The sequence below is a fragment of the Platalea leucorodia genome (assembly GCF_965183815.1).
Source record: "Platalea leucorodia genome assembly, contig: HAP1_HAP1_SCAFFOLD_495, whole genome shotgun sequence".
NCBI lineage: Eukaryota > Metazoa > Chordata > Aves > Pelecaniformes > Threskiornithidae > Platalea > Platalea leucorodia.
Genome location: NW_028121099.1, coordinates 2,286 through 23,000, shown reverse-complemented (window position 1 = coordinate 23,000; position 20,715 = coordinate 2,286). Strand labels below are relative to the sequence as shown.

The following is a 20,715-nucleotide window of genomic DNA, read 5'->3' as shown; positions in this document are numbered from 1 at the left end:
TCACAGTTCAGGAGTCTCAGTGACTTATTGAAACTTCAGAGTTCCTTCTCCATTTATCGTTTTCTCTCCCCCTCCCAACCCTCCTGGAACAGGAAACTATAAAGACACACTCAGGAAAGCTCCTTATCTTTCTAGTAATCCCTGCCTTGATCTTCTCCTTGAGATATCCGCTTGGAAATATTCTGGGGGTGATGTGGACCTGTGAGCCGCCCTGACCCATGCAGCACCCTCTCAACAGCAGAAGGGCCCTGCCTTGCTGGGGGCTGCTCCTTCCACCCACAGCTTCTCCCTGCAGCACCATGGTGAATTCTTCGGACAGGCTGAGTGCTGACTCTGGCAGGCGGCAAAGTCCCTGCCCCAGCACACAGTGCCATGGGGTGCAGGGACCCTGCTCGGAAGGACAGCCCTGGGCACCCCTGGCTGCACACCCACCTTCACACCCCTGCAGCCATCCCTAGGAGAAGACAGCTGTCCTGTTCTGTCCCTCTGATGGTGCAGCAGGGAATCTCTGCTCTCGAGCACATCCTCCTCCTGTACACCAGAGAATCTCTGAGAGTTGTACTTACGTATCTCGCGGCCTGTGCCACACGCCAGCTTTAGGAGATCCCACCAGGATCTGCAGACACAGTGCCCCACAGCCAGAGACTTACTGTCTGTGAAGATTTCTCTCCCGGTGAGCTCTCAGCATCCTTCCACTCTGGGCTGCCTTTAAACTCTCTCTGCCTCGCTCCTCTTCCTCAATGCCTGCAGGCAGTGCCCTCAGCCCTGCTGACCTTTGCAGAGGAGCTGCTCCTGGGCAGAGCTGTCTCTCTGCAGTGCTGCCCACTTGCCATGAGCTGCCTCCATCCCAGGAGCCCAGCCCAGCTCAGCAGCAGAGGCCCAGCCCAAGGCACCACTTTCTCTGCCCCTCTGGGCTCCCTCTAGGTGTCCCTGGGGCTCCAGGGGAACCTGCTGTGAAACAGGCTGAAGGCATCACTCATGTTCCCTCCCTCAGCTGGGGAGAGAAACTTCTTTCTACTCTTTCCAGAGTCAGGTTTAGGTCCTATAATCACTTTGCCTTGTCTCAGCATTAGACAGGACACCCAGACAGTCACAGGGAGGGATTTCCTTTACCCCTGCTGAGGGAAGGGATTCAGCAGGGTCAGCTGAGGCATCTCATCCTGGGTCTGTAGTCCTGGGGCTGGAAGGGCTCTCAGCTCACTCCTATGCAGACCACAGACCCACAGAAGCTGGGATTCCTCTTGCCTCAGTTCCGGTGGGCACAAAATGGGCACCTGCATGTGAGCTCCTTGTCTCAGCTCCCATGGTGCTAATGAAGATGGAGACCAGGAGTGAGCTGTTCAGACACAAACACCTGGCGACATCTGGGGTTCAAGAGGTGGTCCAAGATGTGTGCAGGAGACTGCAAGCTCCAAAGGAGCAGTTCACAGAGACAGGGCAGCATCTGGGGGCATCTTCTTGGAGGCCAATGGGAAATTAATTTGGCCAGGTGGAATGACAGCAGGTGCCCATATTTAGGACAACTCAACCTGTAGATATTTCTTACGTACAGGGCAGCCTCTAGAGGTGTTCAGCTGACCAAATGGAGTCATGCAGCATAGGGAGAGCTCTGTTTCTCTTCACCATCAACTGCATTTTCTACGTGTCCTTCGAGTATAATGTCAGTTTTGTCAAGTGCCTCCCTTGCACTCCAATTGTCTAAGCTAATTCAAGGAAGCTGAATCTTAATTTAATTTACAAATACGTGACTGTAGTGCTACGGGAGATGCCAGGGCTCTGCAGCTGAGATGGACATCACAGGTCCTGTACAGGAACGCCATCCCCATTCAGACTAGTTGTGGGACAGGCATCCCCCAGGGCATCTCAGGCAGATTCAGTGCCTTTGGGTCAATGACTGAAGCGCACCTCTGCTCTGACGCAAGGTTGTTCCCTTCTCTTTCCAGGAGATGCCTGGCAGTGCATGAATACCAAGCACATCACACCAGGGTCTCCACTCATGGGCATTCCCTCCCAAACTCTGCTGCTTCTTCTCTCCCCCATCCTTTAACCATCCCCTCGATGTCACAATCATGGATCAGGCCAATGATTTTCATTGTGCCGGTGTAGAGAACCGGTACCAAATGCGGTTTTGTCTCAACATTGCCGCTGTAGTGCCATCCAGCGTCGTGCTTCGAGAAGACCATCTTGTCCCCAGTTTTGAGAAAGAACAACCTCGTGCGCCTGCGCAGGGACTAAAGGCGCGAAAAGAGCTGAGGCGGGAACAAAAAGGCACGAAAAGAGCAGAGGCGGGGGCAGCACGGCCGTGGTGAACCGCACATACACATTTGTGATCCGCGCATGCGTGGGAGCCCCCATATAAGGAGCGCACATGCCCCGCGGCGGGGGTGGCAGCGGCGCGCGCGAGACCACTCCTTCCGTTCCTGCACCCTCAAGGCTCACCCCCCCCGCTTCGGTCCCCGACGGAGCCCGAGGCCACCGAAGACCCTGCGGAAGATCACCGGACTCGAAGTGGTGGTGACAAACTCCTCCTTCTCCTTCTCTTTCTCTCTCTCTCCCCCCTATTCTTTTCCTCTCCTCCCTTGCCCTCCCTCCTCCCTCCGTTCTCTTCTCCCCTCAAATAAAAGTAAAAGGTTGTACGGCATTTGACCTTGTTTGCGTCTTAATCTCGTCCTTGGGATCGCATCGAAACCTCCCCCGACTTTGGATCGGGACAGCCGGTATCACAGGTTGTCTACAGCCAAGGACACTCTCAACATCACCTCTTCCTTCCTGAGATCAGCTTCAGCTCCACCACAGGCCCTCAGGGCTGCACAGACACAACAGATAACAAACCCCTCTCCTGCTCACACTGCACAGCCCAGCTCTGTTTCTCTCTGGCCGTGGGGAGAGCAGGGATTGCCTTCTTTGTCGGCACCTCGTATCTTCTTTACATTGCCATCTCCCATCCCCTCCTGCATGTCTCTGCTCTGAAGCAAACCCGTTGCACATACAAGGTCTTGGGTGCTTGGCAGCAGATCTTCCTGTTGCAAGTCTGCTCTCAAGCTAAATGTGCCAAAGCTGAGCTGCTGCAGCCCAGACATGCACCAATGCCCTCCGTCTGGGGCACAGACAGGAGGAGCTGGAGCTGTGTGTGCAATCTCTTCATTCCACTTGAAGGGGCTAACAACTGAGGCCTGTTGGGACAGCTCACACCACTGGGGTGCTGTAATGGGTGGGTACAGGATGATCAGGAGGCCAGAAAGGTCAGGAGGGGGTTGCCCTCAGTTGTGAAGGAGCTGCTTAGGTGTGTGGAGCTCCTCTATGGGATGAACAAGGTGGGTGAGCCCTTGTGGGTGAGGGTCAGAGGAGAGGCCGGTAAGGGTGACATTGTTGTGGGAGACAAAGAACCCATGAAAGTCCCCTTGTGGACTTTAATTACCCTGGCATTCACTGGAGTGGGACCACACCAGCACACAAACAGTCCTGGAGGTTTCTGGAGGGTCTTGGGACACAGCTTGCGACACAGGGCTTTATAGCACAGCTGCCAGGTTGGTCAGAAGGGCAGCAGAGCTCAGTACAGCTGGTCTTCAAGGACAGTGCCTTTCAAGTACCAGACTGTGCATACCAATAGCCAGGAAAACAAGCAGAGCTATCAGGAGAGAAGCTTGGGGAAACAGGAAACTCATGGGGAAGCCCCACAGAAAAAAGGAAGCGTCCAAGAGGTGGATGCTAGGATGAAAACAAAGGAGGAATTCAGAAATATGGTTGGTTTGAGAAAAGCCAGAGTCCCCATAGAGCTGACATTTGCAAGGGAGTTCAAGCGCACAATGATGAGCTGGTACTACTTCAGGAACAGTGAAAGAAGAAATGAAGCTCATGTGTGGCCACTGCTGAATTTGCTAAGAGTAGGTGTAGATAGGTGTGAGGTACTCTTGGCCTTTGTCTTCACCAGCAAGGTCTCCCAGTTCCATGTGCCTAAGAGGCAGAACCCCAGAAACCCAGCCATGGATGGGGACCAAGTCAGGAGTTACTTCAGTAACCTCAACCCTTAGTAGTCCATTGGACCAGATGGGATGAATCCAAGGCTGTTGAGGGACCAGGCCAATGTCATAGCAGTACTACTCTGATACATTTTGGAAGGTCATCAGGACTGGAGAAAGGCAAAAGCAAATCTTGCATACATCTCTGGGCAATTCCAGTGGGATCGGTATTTGCAATAGACAGCATGATCCCCAGTCCACAGGTTTGAAGCGGTTCAGATGAAGGGTGGTCTTGCAAAAGTCACCCTCTGTGTCCCCTACTGGCATGGACACTGTTGGTTTCCCTCTCCAGAGAGTGGCAGAGGCTGGATCCCCTTCTCAGGCCAGATTCCTTGCCAGGAAGCCACCGCTAAGGGTGTAGCTTACTGGAAATTCACTCGGCATCCCTTTTAATAGATTTGGTGCTTTTCTGTGACTACACTTTCTGCCCAGAAGGTCATAACAAGACAACAGTTTCATAAGTGATGGTCATAAAGGCCCAGTTATTGCCAAGAAAGCTCACCATGAGCTCTGGAGGGAGCTAGGAGGATTGTAATATTCACCAGGAAGATCCAGGAAGCTCAAGGCCTCTTCTGAAGAGTGAGTGGCCCTGAGCAGCAGTGATTGGCCATGTGTAGGTCTGGGACAGGGGGTCAAGGGAATGTCAGGGAGAAACAAGCTGATGGCTGATGGTGTTAGCAAATCCTTACAACCATGTCTGAAACCAGAAATGGAAAGCAGCGGATGTCTGCAGGTGAAAGAGGAGGAGGAGGAGGATTGTCCTGGGAATACAGCAGGAAGGAAGGTCCCTCCTGTGCCAATCAGGGATGATACAGACACTTCCATCTTGTGTGCATGCCTCAGGCTGGCAGATGGGGAATGCCCACTGCTGGGGGTGGCTGTGCTCAGTCATCCACATGAGCTGACCTTGCTGACCAGCACCCTTGGGTCCAACCTCTCCAGTCCCATGGACTGGTAAGGGTGTGGTTTGCCAGAGAAACCCCTGGCTTGATCCCCATCTACCAGTGGCTGTTCCTTTCCAGAGTCCTGCCTCAAAGCTCAAAGGCCTGGGAGACCTCGCTGGTGGAAACTGAGGCAAGGAGGACATAGATCTATCTACACCTACTCTTACTAAATTCAGCAGTGGTCCCCCATTCTCTCTGTTTCTTCTTTAAGCGTTGCTGATGTAGCAACAACTCATCTTGGTTCGCGTTGCATTCCCTTTCCAGGTTCAACTGAGTTTTTGTAAGGATCATTGCTGTGCTTGAAGGATGCTGTCCTTGAAGACAAGTTGTATCCAGGCACACTATGAAAATGAGCGGTCTGTTCTTTTACTGTATCATCATGGGTGCGATGTGCTTTGTGTTCACACAATGCCTTCAGCTGCTGGGTAGAGGAGGAGCAGACTTTGCCTCTCTGATGGCATCTGATGGCTGATACCTCTGACGGATGGCATCAGTCAATGGCACACAGGCAGCAAATCACACTCCCTGCGATGCCATCTGGGCTGTCTGTCACACACACGCCCTGAATGGGAATTGCTTTCCTGGAGGTCCTCTGCTCTTCCTGCAAGCCCTGGCGTCTCCTGTAGCTCTGTGGGCCTGGATTTGAACAGGACATTGCGTCGCTGCCCTAAATTCTGTTAGGCAAGGTGGGGCTGAACCTGAGACAACTGGCAATGTAGTTAGTGGAGATCTAGTAGCTACAGCGGAAGGAGAAGAGGGAGACTGAGCTCTCCCTATGGCACATCACTCCAGTTGTTCAGACGAATAACTCTGTAAGCTGCCCTGAACATAATAAGTTCAACTGCCCTTCTTTTGGGCATCAGCTCTCATTTCAGAAGGCCAAAGGAAATTCTCAACAGCCTCCAAGAGGATGCCCCCAGATCCTGCCCTGTCTGTATGAGCTGCTCCATTTCAGTTTACAGTTCCCTGCCCATGTCTTGGACCACCCCTGGCACCTCAAATGTCACCAGACATTTGCATCTCACTCCTCGCATCCCTCTCCAATGATGAGCATGGGTGCTGAGACAGGCCGCTCACATGCAGGTGCCTATGTTCTGCACAGCTGAAATGAGGCAAGAGGAATCCCACCTCCGCTGGGTTTGTGGCAGGCATGGGAGGGAGCTGAGTCCCTTTCCACCACCAGGACTACAGACCCTGATTGAGATGCCTTCATTGACTCTGTGAATCCCTTCTTTCAGAAAGTGTAAATTTTGATGTCACTGTCTGTGTGTCTTGTCTAATGATGGGACAAGGAAAGGTGATTCCCATGGCCAAATCTTTTCCTGATAGGAGAAATGACAGTGCTAGGAGTAATTGTCTCCCCTCAGCTGAGAGAGGGAACATCAGTGATGCCTTCAGCAGGTTCCCCTGGAGCCCCAGGGACACCTAGAGGGAGCCCAGAGGGGCAGAGAAAGTGGTGCCTTGGGCTGGGCCTCTGCTGCTGAGCTGGGCTGGGCTCCTGGGATGGAGGCAGCTCATGGCAAGTGGGCAGCACTGCAGAGAGACAGCTCTGCCCAGGAGCAGCTCCTCTGCAAAGCGCAGCAGGGCTGAGGGCACTGCATGCAGGCACTGAGGGGAGAGAAGCCAGGAAGAGAGAGGTTAAAGGCAGTCTGGGGTGCGAGGACACTGAGAGCTCACTGTGGGAGAAATCTTCACATCCCTTGACAAGGTAAGTCCCTAGAAGCAGGGCAGTGAAGCTGCAGTTACTGGAGGGATCTCCAAAAGCTGCTACATCCCACAGCCTGTGGGATCTTTAAGTGTTATTCTCACAGCTTCTCTAGTGTAGAGGAGGAAGGCACATTCCAGAGCAGGTTTTCCCTGCTGCACCATCAGGGGAACAGGGCATGATGGCTGCCTTCCTCTGGGGGTGACTGCAAGGGTGTTAAGCCAGGTGCACAGCCAGGGATGCCCAGGGCTGTCCTTCAGAGCAGGGTCCCTGTGCCCCAGCAGTCTGTGTGCGAGGGTCAGTGCTCAGCCTGCCCGGGGAGCTCCCAACGGCGCTGTGGGGAGAATCTGTGGGTGGAAGAAGGGACCCCTGGGAGGGCAGGGTCCTGCTGCTGTTGAGAGAGGGCTGCATGGGTCAGGGCTGCTCACAGCTCCAGTTCAGCCCCAGAATATTTCCTAAGGGATGTTTCAAGGAGGAGGTCCTGGCAGGGATTGTCATAAAGAAAATGAAGATTTCCTGAATTTCTGTTTTCAGTTTCCTACATGGAGTGGGGGCTAGTGGAAAATGGATGAATGGAAAAGGAGCTGGCAACTTTGAATAAGTCACTGGACTCCTGAGCGAGTGATCATTAACTCCTGAGAGGAGCCTCCTAATGTGCCCTCAGCCACTGCTCTGCCTATGGACAGCACCAGCATCACCTCTGCTGGACCCCTCAGGGTTCTTCTGACCTGCCCTTCTCCACCTGCAAACAGGAACATGCACCCAGCCAGTGCCCTGCAAACAGGCAGGTTTCTGTGGGGCCAGGGTGAGTGCACAGAGGTTGGGAGGGGGTTTGTCACCACTTGCAGGGAAAAGCCATGGGACAGGGAAACACCTCCCAGGGTGAGGATCTCCAGGCAGCAGGGAGATGATCTGGGAATGAGACAAAACTAAAACCAGAAATGCTGTGGGAGGGAGAATTCAGAAACCTCCGTATGATCCCCTCCAATGCAGACGCCTTCCTCTGAGCAAGCCCCCTTGCCTCCTCTCCCACCCACCAAAGCCTCTGCCCTCAGGGCTGGGGGCTCCAAGGCGTGAACCACCTCCTCTGCAGCCAGAGCTCCAGCAGAGCCGTGGTGCAGCTCTGCAGCCACGGGCCCAGTTCCCTCTGCAGAGCACAGGGGCTGAGAGCAGCTGCCCGGCAATGGTGGTGTCTGGGAGGTGGCGCGCACAGCTGGGGAAGGGGAACGCTGTCCGAGTGCCCCAATGCCTCTGCCCTGGCCTCTCTCAGCCACACCCTCACTGTGTTTTCCCTTGTTCCTCCACTGGTCTGTTATTGCTATTGTTATCTTGTTCTTGCTGCCAGGCTCTCTGGGGATGGGAGTTTCAGCTGCAGAGTCACACACTGATCTTGTGGGTCCTTTCATGCAGGTGTGTCCATGGGAACAAGTGTCCCAGCTTTCATCTCAACTGTGGGGCTGTGGGCAATACGGTCTATGGGGCTGGAGAATAAGCTGTTTTTCCCTTAATCAGATGGTATCGTTAGGACACTTGGCTGTCCTTGTCCTTTTGCTTCCCAGGACTTGCTCTGCTCTCCCTGAGTGCAGCAGAAATGCTGACATTTTCTGAAATCTAAGAAAACTGCCCAGGTGAGATGGAGGTGGAGCATTAAAATCTCCCAAAGTGCCTCCTGCCATCCCTGTTCCTTAGCATGGGAGTGCAGATGCTGACAGGCCCTTCTGCATTAGGAGCAGTTTCATCTGACAAAGTTGAACACCAGGACTGGCCCCTGTCCCACCGTTCCCACGATCTCACTGCTGCAGAGCAGGGCTGAGTCCTCAGCAGCCAGCAGGCAGAGGCCCTGCTCCTCACAGCACACTCAGCCAGAGTTGCAGCCGCAGAGCTCAAGGAAGGTCTCGTGGAAAAGGAATGGGGTGGGTGTGGGATGGGGCAGAGTGTGTCTGAGTGAGGGTCTAAAAGAAAGCTTTGATTTTGCTCAGAGAAATGTCCCCTTCATTGACTCTTCCTGTACGAACAGGACCACATGCCCAGAGGCAGCAACCATCCAACAGCAGCTCCATCACCCAGTTCTTCCTCCTGCAATTCACAGACACACGGGAGCTGCAGCTCTTGCACTTCTGGCTCTTCCTGGGCATCTACCTGGCTGCCCTCCTGGGCAATGGCCTCATCATCACCACTGTAGCCTGTGACCACCACCTCCACACCCCCATGTACTTCTTCCTCCTCAACCTCTCCGTTATTGACTTGGGCTCCATCTCCACCACTGTCCCCAAATCCATGGCCAATTCCCTCTGGGACACCAGGGCCATCTCCTACACAGGATGTGCTGCCCAGATCTTTCTGTTTGCCTTGTTGGTAGTAGCAGAGTGTTACCTTCTCACCAGCATGGCCTATGACCGCTATGTTGCCATCTGCAAACCCCTGCACTACGGAACCCTTTTGAGCAGCAGAGCTTGGGTCCACATGGCAGCAGCTGCCTGGGGCAGTGCATTTCTCAATGCTCTCCTGCACACGGCCAATACCTTTTCCATACCCATCTGCCATGGCAATGCTGTGGACCAGTTCTTCTGTGAAATTCCCCACATCCTCAAGCTCTCCTGCTCACATTCCTACCTCAGGGAGATCGGGCTTCTTGTTCTTGGTGTCTTTATGGTCTTCATGTGCTTTGTTTTCATTGTGCTGTCCTATGTGCAGATCTTCAGGGCTGTGCTGAGGATCCCCTCACAGCAGGGACGACACAAAGCCTTTTCCACGTGCCTCCCTCACCTGGCCGTGGTCTCCCTGTTTATCAGCACTGTAGTGTTTGCCTACCTGAAGCCTCCCTCCATCTCCTCCCCATCCTTGGATCTGATGGTGGCTGTTTTGTATTCTGTGGTACCTCCAGCAGTGAACCCCCTCATCTACGGCATGAGGAACCAGGAGCTCAAAGACGCAGTGAAGAAACTCATTCAATCCGTAGTCTTTCAGCAGCAATAAGCTGCCCGTGTCTCTTTCCAAGTGATTTCCAATGTATCTGGGGAACCTCCTGTGCTTTGGGCATTTTATTTGTGATAACTGTGTTTCTCCAGGAATGTCTGCATGCAGTCCGCTTCTCCAGAGGCATGAACCCAGTCTGTCTGACCCAAAGGACGTGTGTCTGGCCCGATGGCACAGCTGGCCTCCCATATCACATCTCTGTAATAAAAGGGGATTTCCTCAGTGCTGGTGTCTGGAGGTTGGGCTCTTCTTCCAAAGCTGAGCTCAGGAACAGGATAAACCATTGCCCCCGTGAGTCTGTGCTGCTGTGCTGTTCTCCATGGGCTGAGGGCAGTAGGGCTCAGGGCGATGTGTGGAATGGGACTGGAGGGAGCTTTCAGTCACTGGAGTGAGCCTCCCTATTTGGCCACTTGCAGCACTCTCCACTCACCACAGGTTTATGGGTGAGTTTTGCTGCACGGCCATTTTTGCCTCCTCCTGCTGGGCTCAGGGCCTGCACTGTTTAGCACCACCACTGGCTGCTATGGCATCCCTTGTAATGCCCAGGCCCTTTTCTTTGAGGTTGCTCCTCATCCAGCCCAGTCTGAGCCTGCCTTGATGACAACATACTAATTAAATGAAATTGCTGGCCGAAATAGGTATTACTGCGGTGAGCATCCCAGAAACACCACATGAGGGCACAAAGCAAGACAAACCATAGCTGATGAGGGAAGGGTAGCGAGAGGTGGACTATTTGTATGGGAGGACATGAGCATGATCAAAGGGAAGAACTTGGGAGGGGCAAAAGAGGGAAAAAGAAAATACAAGGTGAAGGCAAGGACATGGCCAGGGCTGTTCAGGGGTACCTGCCAAGCAGCCCTTCACCTGCAACAGGCTGGAGTGGGACAAGAAAGCTGCACTTGCTCTGACCATAGTTATGCCTGACTGACTTCCATGGTCATGGGGAACCTGAGTGCTTTCCCTCAAATCCTCAAGAGAAAAGCCGTGGTGGCTGGAAACACACAATCGTTCAGGATGCAAGTGACCTCCGGAGGTTTCCAGTCCAACCTCCTGCTGACAGCAGGGTCACCCACGGGGTCACACCAGGTTGCACAGGACTTTATTCACGTTGGGCTTCAAACCCACCAAAGATGGAGATGGCACCTCCTCTCTGGGAAACCTCCTTGATCATTGGCCCTCATCATCCCATCATGCACAACAGTGAAGAGCCTGACTCTTCCGGATCACCTCCTGGTAGGTGTGGGACGGCTGTTCCAATGGTGTCCCCAAAGCCTTCTTTTTTTGCAGAGTCAACAAATCCAGCTTTCTCAACCTACCATGGTGAGAAAGTTGATTTTATGCATTTGACCTGGGTGTCCTGATCTGGACTGAAGAAGTGGATGATGCGGTGGGGTGGGAAGTTGGCTGGAGACTCAGGACCAAATGCCATCACTGGTACCAAGTCCTCCGAGGAGCCAGATACTAGCAGCATCCCTCAGTGATCAGCAAAATTTCATAAAAAGTCATTAAAAGTCTAGCAATGCTGGAAAGGAAGACTTTTTTCAGCTGTTACAGAGAGATTTTCTGCATAGGTTTCAAATTTTTCTAAAATTTACATTCTGGGCTTGATTCAGTTGTCCTCACAGAGGTTGCCACTGCATCCAGGGTGCTCTGGGGTAACTGAGGCACCCATGTGGGAAAGGTAATCCAGCAACCCTTCTGGTGCCTGAGCTGGTTTGCAAGCAGGCTGCCTCTGGGATGGTGCAGGGCATCACCTTTCTCCAGTGCTGCTGGGTAGGCTGTGAAGAGGCCTCTCAAGCACAGCAGCACAATGTGTCCCGTGGCATCCTGGCTCTGAGGTCACTTCTGACTGATCAGCTGCAGGGAGAGAGCTACTCGGAGGCCACGAAGGTCATCAGAAAGCTGCCCCCAACAAGATGACACATTTGGGGAGGTCAGGAGGAGCCTGGGCAAGAGAGATGGGAGATTTGGGGGAAGGAAGAGAGGCTTGGCCAATAAACACTAAAGAAGAAGTAAAAGGGGTTATGATGACGTTGCTGTGAAAACATAGACTGTGAAAACATTCATGCTTAGCCCTTACACTATCTCTAACCAGTAACCTTAAGCCCTAACCCTACCCCTAAATGCCACTCCCCCCCGGCAGTAATCCACTCTTACTGACCTAATTGAGCTTAGCCTATCCCTCACCTCAAACTTTCCATCTAAGACAAATCCCAGACCCTTAACTCCTTACCCTTACTCTTACCCTATTGCTTACGCAAGCCCCTAGCCTTTATCCTTAGCATTAAAATGCTAGCCTAAATCCTTGCCCTATCCCCAGCCCTAAACAACGCCCTCAGCCACAAAGCTAGCCCACAGCCTTAACACTAACCAGGCACCCTCAGAAGGACACCAAACCCTCCCCCTAAGACTGCCTAATCCCCAGCACTGAAAGGCGAGCTCTGAGCCCTAAGCCCTACCCTGAACACCTAACTCCCAAAGCCCTCATTCCTGTGCTCTAACCCCCTCACCTTCAACCCCCTCCTAACCCGAACTTAAGCTGTTTGGCCTCTTGAAGGCAGGCCAGGGATCATGAGGCCCTGAAGCAGTCTCAAGGTGTTTGAGAAGGAATGTGACGTGACCTGGATCTGGTCAGCCCACAGGCCACAGGGAGGAGACGGGTGGGAATGTTATGGTGTGGTCAGCTGTGCCTCAGGATCTCATGGGCCAGCAGGAGGCACAAGGCTGTGAAGGGGGCTGTGAGGTCACTTCTGTCTTTGGAGGTGATAGGCCAGCAGCAGGAACGTGTCTGGGAAAAGGGACTGTGAGATCACTTCTTTCGGAAGTAGCTGATAGGTCAGCCCTTGACTGGTGGCTGGGTTATGTGCTTTTTGGTTCACATCTGCCAGCAACCCTGATGGGCCAGCAGAAGGCGCCTGGTTGGCACGCTGATTGTGGAAATCCCTTTCCCTAAGGACCTGGTAGGCGCCTCCAGGAAGAGGCCTTGGGTATGGGTTGTCGCACCCCTTCCACCTGAGGACCTGATGGGACAGCAGCAGCTACATGGCTTGGTTGTGTCTACCAGAGAAGCTGAAAGGCCAGTAGCAGGCACATGGCTTGGAAGATGATGGTGAGGTTCCTTTTGTCTGGTCAGTTGATAGGCCACAAGAGGGCTGATGGGTTGGGATGGCATTATGACATCAGTTGTGTCTGAGAAGCTCATAGACCATGAGGAAGCACATAGAACAAAGGTGAGTGTGAGGTCACTTTAGTCTCCAGTCTCTTTGGGTGATTGCCATCAGCAGACACATGGCTCGGATGTTGACTATGACATCACTTCTGCCTGAGAACCTGATAGCCAGCAGCAGGCACCTGACTTGGGTGTTCTGTTGTACCTGGAGGTTCTGGTTTGTTATGTCCCCACGAAGAAAGGCACGCAGGCCCTGTGAAGTATCATTTCAAATGCCATTTCCCAGAGCAAACACTACCCAGAAAGAGTGAGTAAGGCCAACTGCATACAGGGCTGCAGTAGGAGGACTGTGGCCACCCAGGCAAGGGGGCTATCATCCCCCTCGGCTCTGCACTGGTGCGGCCATATCTGGACTAGGCAAAACTTGATTTTGAGGCTCTGGACTTGGTTTGCCCCTCACCCCTTATTGGGGTTGTCCTGACTTGGCATTGCTCACCTTCAAATCCCACTGCCCCCAGGAAGAGTCCTGACCCACACATGAGGGACAGGATCTGCCCTCCCATTGCCTGGGGGTGAGGGTTTGGCCTTGCTGCTTCATTTAAAACAAACAAACAAAAAAAGTTTCCTCAGCAGCTGAGCTGCCTGCACATTCCCTTTGCCTCCCTGTAATCATGGCCTCCAATTCTCTGCTCTAATGAGTCCCTGGGGAGACTTTGTCAGAGCTTCTAATAAAAATGAGGTTTTATTTCTAAGGGTGTAGTTTATTATTTTTCAGTTTAGAGAAGAGGTGACAGCAGCATTCTCCAATAGATATTGCTGCAGGGTGTCTCCTCAGGACGTCTGGACTGGTAGGAGAAGCTGTCCCTTGAGCTCTGACAACCTCCCACCTCACCTCCCCAACCCCACCATTTCTCTCCGTGCCCACCTGGGACTTTTCCTTACAGCAGACTTCTCCACTGATCTCTGCAGCTGGATGGTACAGCTCCTTTGCACCATCTCCCCCCTGCTCTCCTTAGAGACCTGGCTGCACACAGGCACAGAAGGGTTTTTCCTATTTGCAAGCAAAGGAAAAGTCAAGCATGGTCAAGTTCCATAAAGAAAACCGACTCTGCAAGCATCTGCTAAGCACAAGCTGCCTCTAATGAGGTTGCCTTTCTACAGGGGATAATCTTAGGAGAACTATTTCAGGTAGGCAGATCCAAAGAAGAGAGATATAAACATAATTAAAGAGTTGGCTAAGGATACAATTAGACCTCTGAAAGAGAGGCAAACTTTTAAGTCCCTGATGTCAAAGCAGCAGCTGGATGGGTGAGAGGAATCTGAATGAACCAAGAGTAAGGGGAGGAGAAAACAGGAGAATAAGGGAAAGGGCTTTTGTCTAGGCAGTGTTCCTGTGAAAAGATGATGTTAGAAATGGTTCTTCTATCAAGAAAGGTGAAAATATATGAAAGATAAAAATTAAATTTACATAAGTAATTTTAATTTCTTTTAATAAATTCAATTTAAATTTCGTTTAAATTAAATACACCATGTAACGAGCAGAATAGTGGTAATGAAGTGACACTGGAAGATTGATATTTCTTTGGAATATCCCTTTTGAAAGGTCACAGGATTGGTAGAGGTCTCTTGGGAGTGAGGACAAGCCAATGTTGCAGCCATCGTTGAAAGAGGCCAAAAGTGCAACCCCGGGAACGCCAGGCTGTACAAGCTCACTTGGGGGAGGAGTGAGCCTTCCCCTGAGTGCTCTTGGGGGACATTGCTGGGCACCTCAAAGAGCAGAAGGTGTCCAAATGCAGTCAGCATGGATTAGCCAAGGGTAAATCCTGCCTCACCAACCTGATGGCCTTCCTGATGAAGGAACTGCTTTTATGCACGAGGGGAGAACAGTGGATGTCCTTTACCTCCACTCCAGCAAGGCTTTTGGCATGGTCTCCCTCTATATCCTGGTACCCACATTGGGCCATTACAGTCTGGATGGGTCAACAAACAGATGGGTGAAACCCCATTGGATGATGAGGCTGAGAGAGCAGTGGAGAAGGGGTCATACCCTACCTGGACGCCAGTGGGCCATACTGGGGCATTGTGGGGCAGCACAGGGGCCTCTCCTGGGCCCTGTGCAGTTTAACACCTGTCTCCATGACCCGGAGGAGGCAACTGTCACCATGTCTGTGGATGGCACTAAATTGGGAGGACCATTGCTGTGCCCTAGGGATGCCATTCAGGGCAAACCTGACAAGCAGAAGGACTGTCCTGTCAGGAACTTCACGAGATAGATGAAGGACAAAGTCCAGATGTACTGGTTTTGGCTGGGATAGAGTTTAACTTCTTCATAGTAGCTTGTATGCGGCTATGTTTTGGATTTGTGATGAAAATAGTGTTGAAAACAAACAGATGTTTTGGTTACTGCTGAGCAGTGCTTACACAGCATCAAGGCCTTCTCTGCTTCTCACTCCACCCCATCAGTGAGTAGGGTGGAGGTGCACAAGAAGTTGGGAGGGGACACAGTTGGGACAGCTGACCCCAACTGACCAAAGGGATCTTCCAGACCGTATGATGTCATGCTCAACAATAAAACAGGGCGGGGAGGGGAGGTTGGCGGGGGGGTGCTCTGACTGAGGACTGGCTACACATCAGTCAGTTGTATTTGACCAACTGTTTTCATTTGAATCACTTGTTTTTCTTGGGTTTTATTTTCCTCTCACTTTCCTTTTTTCTTTTCCTCTTTTCCTTACATTTCTTTGTTGTTGTTGTTGTTGTTATTATTATTATTATTATTATTATTTCTTTTTAGTTATTAAACTGCTTAAATCTCAACCCATGAGTTTCTTTCTCACTTTTACCCTTCCAGTTCCTCCCCCATCCCACTGGAGGCAGGGAGTGAGTGAGTGGCTGCGTAGTGATTAGTTGCCAGCTGGGGTTAAACCAGGACACCAGGTCTTGCACCTGGGACAGCCTAACAGCCTGCAGTTGCAGGGGCTGGGGACTGCCTGGCTGGGGAGCAGCTCTGCGGAAAAGGCCCTGGTGGGGGTGGGGGACAGAAGGCAAAACATGACCCAGCAGTGAGACCTGGTAGCAAAGGTGGCCAGCAGTGTCCTAGAACATATAAAGAGGAGCCTTGCCAAAAGAGTGAGCTGAAGTGATTGTCTCCCCTTGTTACTTGTTAGAGGGGAGAATCACCTCCCTCCACCTGCTGGATATGATTTTTTTGGCAGCCCAGGATATGGTTGGCTTTCTGGGCTGCAAGCACACATTGCCGGCTCATGTCCAAGTTTTTACCCACCAATATCCCTAAACATTTCTCTGCAGGGCTTCTCTCAATCCATTCATCTCCCAGTCGCTACTGACAGTGGGGATTGCCCCGACCCAGGTGCAGGACCTTGCACTTGGCTTTGTTGAACTTCACAAGGTTTGCACGGACCTACTAGTCAAGCCTGTCAAGGTCCCTCGGGATGTCGTCCCTCCCCTCAAGCGAATCAACCGTCCCACTCAGCTTGGTGTCATCTGCAAGCTTGCTGAGGGTGCACTCAATCCCACTGACTATGTCATTGATGAAGATATTAAACAGTACTGGTCCCAGTACGGACCCTTGAGGGACACCACTTGGTACTGGTTTCCACTCAGACATGGATCCATTGCCTGTAACTCTTTGGATGCACCCATCCAGCCAGTTCCTTATCCATCTAAGAGGGCATTTGTCAAATCTGTATCTCTCCAACTTAGCAGCAGCAAGAATGTTGTGGGGGACCATATCAGAGGACTTACAGAAGGCTAGACAGGTGACATCTCTAGCTCTTCCGTTGTCCATTAATGCAGTTACTCCATGTAAGGCCACTAGAGGAGTCAGGCACAAGTTGGCCTTTGTGAAGCCATGTTGGCTTTCTCTAATCACCTTCCTCTCTTCAATACTCTTTGACATGTCTTCCAGGAATATCTCCTCCGTGATCTCACCTCTGTACAACACAAACATGGACTTCTGACCTAGTCATTTGGTGTGCCACTATGGAGGGATAAACAACCTGTACGAGGTGGGGTGACAGTCCAGTGCTGGAAAGGGTGATTGTTATTGGGTGTCTGTGACGGTTGCCTTGGGGCAGCTTCCCTGTGGTGTCCAGCGACCATGGGCTCAGCCCAGAGCCTGCTCTGCTGGTCCTTCCTATCTCCCCCAGGAGGCCTGGCTGTGCAAGGACACTGCCACGTGCTCCCACACTGAATACTCAAACGGTTTGGCTGTGTTTTCCTCTTGAGGGCACTTTCTTGGGCTTGTTCTTGAGCGAAAAAGTAGAAGACCTAAGATTTCAGGCACTGCCATCAGGAGATCCCGTTGTATGATGGAAACTTTGTTCTGGAGGTCAGCTCTGTCACAGAAGTGCCCGTTGCCTGTCCCTGCCTGCAGTCACAGGACTGCCACACAAAAGGCCTGTGACCAAGCTGCCAGAGCAATCCTTCCTTACACCAAGAGAGGGGCTCAGAAAGAGAGTGTGGAATTTAAAAGAATGCAGCTTGGGAAAGACCAAGCGCTGGTGCTGCCTGGCCGTGCTGCTGTGCTGAGACTCTTTCCCCCTCCACGTCACCACACAGGCACTGCCGTGCAGCTCCAGAGAAAGTCTCAGAAAAACAAAAGTCTCAGACAAAAAAGTCACTGCAGGGTCCTTTATTTTTTTAAATGCACAGAGAACATGTCTCTCCTTTCAAGCCTCTGGGTAACACTAGAAAGGTAGATAGTGAATTAGAAATGGTATGAATAATGACAAATCTTTGTGCACAACATTATCACAAGCAAAACTGAGCAAAAAGACAACTGCCACAACCACCAAACCTCCAAAAGACAGGTTGAGCCTGTAATGAGATACATTATAAGTGATATGCATAAGAAAATGGACAGTTAATTGCTTCAGAAAAACATCCAGTCGTCATTTTCCACACTGCATCTTTGAGCTCCTGGTTCCTCATGCTGTAGATGAGGGGGTTCACTGCAGGAGGCACCACCGAATACAGAAATGAAACCACCAGGTCCAGGGATGGGGAGGAGATGGAGAGGGGCTTCAGGTAGGTAAACATTCCGGTGCTGATAAACAGGGAGACCACGGCCAGGTGAGGGAGGCACGTGGAAAAGGCTTTGTGGCGTCCCTGCTGTGAGGGAATCCTCAGCACGGCCCTGAAGATCTCCACATAAGACAGCACAATGAAAACAAAACAGCTGAATACTACTAAAAGACTAACCACAATAAGCGCAACCTCCCTGAGGTAGTCATCGGAGCAGGAGAGATTGAGAATGTGGGGGATTTCACAAAAGAACTGGTCCACAGCATTGCCTTGGCAGAGGGGTAGTGACAATGTATTGGCAGTGTGCAGCACAGCATAGAAGAAGCAACCGCCCCAGGCAGCTGCTGCCATGTGGACACAAGCTCTGCTGCCCAGGAGGGTCCCATAGTGCAGGGGTTTGCAGATGGCAATGTAGCGGTCATAGGCCATGATGGTGAGGAGACACAGTTCTGCTGAAATAAAAAATGCAAACACCAAGATCTGGACAGCACATCCTGCGTAGGAGATGTCCCTGGTGTTCCAGAGGGAATTGGCCATGGATTTGGGGACAGTGGTGGAGATGGAGCCCAAGTCAATAACGGAGAGGTTGAGGAGGAAGAAGTACATGGGGGTGTGGAGGCAGTGGTCGCAGGCTACAGTGGTGATGATGAGGCCATTGCCCAGGAGGGCAGCCAGGTAGATGGCCAGGAAGAGCCAGAAGTGCAAGAGCTGCAGCTCCCGTGTGTCTGTGAATGCCAGGAGGAGGAACTGGGTGATGGAGCTACTGTTGGACATGTCTTTCCTCTGGGCATGGGGCGCTGTCCAAGGGGGAAAAGGCAGCAACAAGTTAGGATGAACTTCCCTGAGCAAAATCAAACCATTTTCCCTGGACCCTCTCCCTGACACATGCACCCACCCTCTTCCTTTTCTAAGAGACCTTCCTTCAGCTCTGTTCGTGGAGCTCTGGTTAGTGCTGGCTGAGTGTGCCATGAGGAGCAGGGGCTCTTCCCACTGGCTGCCGAGGAGTCAGCCCTGCTCTGCAGGAAACAGTTCATGAGAACGGTGGGTGCAGGGTCCAGTGCTGGTGTTTGACTTTGTCAAATGAAACTGCTCCCACCCCAGAAGGGCCTGTCAGCATCTGCAGCTCCCAGTGCTAAGGAACGGGGATGGCAGAAGGCAGTTGGAGAGGTTAGTTTTACAGCTTCCCTCCATCTCCCCTGGGGAGTGTGTTTGGATGTCAGAAACCCTCAGCATTTCTGCTGCCCTTAGGGAGAACACAGGGAGTCCTACAAGGCAAGAGGGTTACCTGTGGCTTAGTGTAGAGGGAGGAGAGCCAGTCTTTTTATCCATCTTGTTCCCAGCTGCCCTGGGCTTGCATCTTTCTGAGGTGGAGGGCGATCACACTCCCACTTTACCCTGAAAAGCCACCGGACGCTGCTGAGAGCTGAGGGATCCACTGCAGACCACTAAATGTCTCACCCTTTCTCAAGGTCTCAGCACCCCACATTTAGCCTCGGACACACATGGCTCATTTCACAAACCCAACAGCATTTTCACTGTTGTAGCATCTCTGCACTTCTCCATGGGGCCTTCAGATAACATAAGGTGCTACAGGGCAGGTTTGCATCCTGGAAGGCAGCTCACAGCCTGGAAGGACACCCCAAGGAGATAGCCAGCTGTGCTAATGATGGCATCAGGTTAAGGGAGGGTCAGCTCATTCCCGAGCCTCACAGACTGCATTGCCCAGAGCGTCACAGGTTAGAGGAAAGCTGGGACTCCTCATTGCCATAAACACACCCGAATGGGAGGACCCACAAGATCAGTGCCTGACTCTGCAGCTGAAACTCCCATTCCCAGAGAGCCTGACAGCAACACCAAGAGCAGCTGAGGGAGGCAAGGAGAGAGACAGGGGGCACTCAGGAAAGCCTTTCGCTTACCCAGCACTGCGCACCACCTCCCAGACGGTGACAGTGCAGGGCAGTCACCCTCAGCCCCTGGCCAGCGGGAAAGGGGCACATGGCAGGAGAGATGCACTTTGTCTCTCCTGCTGGCAGACGGACGGGGAGGTGACCAACACCCTAGACCCCACGTGCTGGCTGGGGGCTTTGCTAGGCGGGAGAGGAGACAAGAGGGGTGTTGCTCAGGGAAGGCATTGGCACTGCAGGGGTGGCCGGGAGGTGCCCATATCTCCCCTGCAACAGGGTTTCCCTTAGCATTTCCCTTCCTCCCTGCCCTTGTCTCCACTGCCTGGAGCTGTCCCAGCCGGGAGCTGTTTCTCTGGCCCCGCGTCTCTTCCCTGCCAGTGCTCACAGACCCCAGCCCAGCCCCTGTGCACAGTGCTGCACTGCTCTGCTCTGTGTGCACACGTGTTAAAGAACAGGTCACGCAAACCCTGATGAACCTGGAAAGGTGATGCTGGTGTTATCTGTGGGCTGGTGGGGGTGAAGGCACTTGCTGAAGTTCCCAGTAAACCTCAGTGTGATGGCTTAGGAGCCTCAGCCCTTTCTCTAATGCACACAACTGTGTTTCCATTCCCACCAAGCCGAGCCAGGGAGAAGTGGAAGCACAAATTGAGGAAAGCACAGACAGAAGCAGGAAAGCCCTGCCCTGAACAGACTCATGAAAAGTGCCCTCGGAAATGACTTGGGCACAAGCTCAATCTGTGAGCCGCATTGTCCCGTGCAGCAGCCTCTCAGGATCATAAGGACCCTGCACTGCCCTGTCAGCAGTCCCTCCTTCCACCCACAGCTTCTTCTCGTAGAGCTGTGCGGGTCTCCCTGAGATGGCTGAGTGCTGGGGCAGGGAGTCTGCCGCCTGCCAGGGTCAGCACTCAGCCCCCTGTGGTGCAGGGATCCTGTTCTGAAGGACAGCCCTGGCTGC

General features: G+C 52.5%; 2 protein-coding genes across 2 annotated transcripts; one reads left to right on the top strand and one right to left on the bottom strand.

Annotated features, from left to right (window-relative positions):
* Positions 1-8,651: 8,651 nt before the first annotated feature.
* Positions 8,652-9,644, top strand: LOC309604232 (olfactory receptor 14A16-like; the record flags this gene model as incomplete). The annotated part of the gene is made up of 1 exon (XM_082339163.1): positions 8,652-9,644. One exon carries the CDS (start codon positions 8,652-8,654, stop codon positions 9,642-9,644), a length of 993 nt encoding a protein of 330 aa, XP_082195289.1.
* An 8,020-nt stretch (positions 9,645-17,664) lies between these two features.
* Positions 17,665-18,630, bottom strand: LOC309604235 (olfactory receptor 14A16-like; the record flags this gene model as incomplete). The annotated part of the gene is made up of 1 exon (XM_082339165.1): positions 17,665-18,630. The coding sequence occupies one exon, from the start codon at positions 18,628-18,630 to the stop codon at positions 17,665-17,667; it is 966 nt and encodes a 321-aa protein (XP_082195291.1).
* Between the last annotated feature and the right edge of the window lie 2,085 nt (positions 18,631-20,715).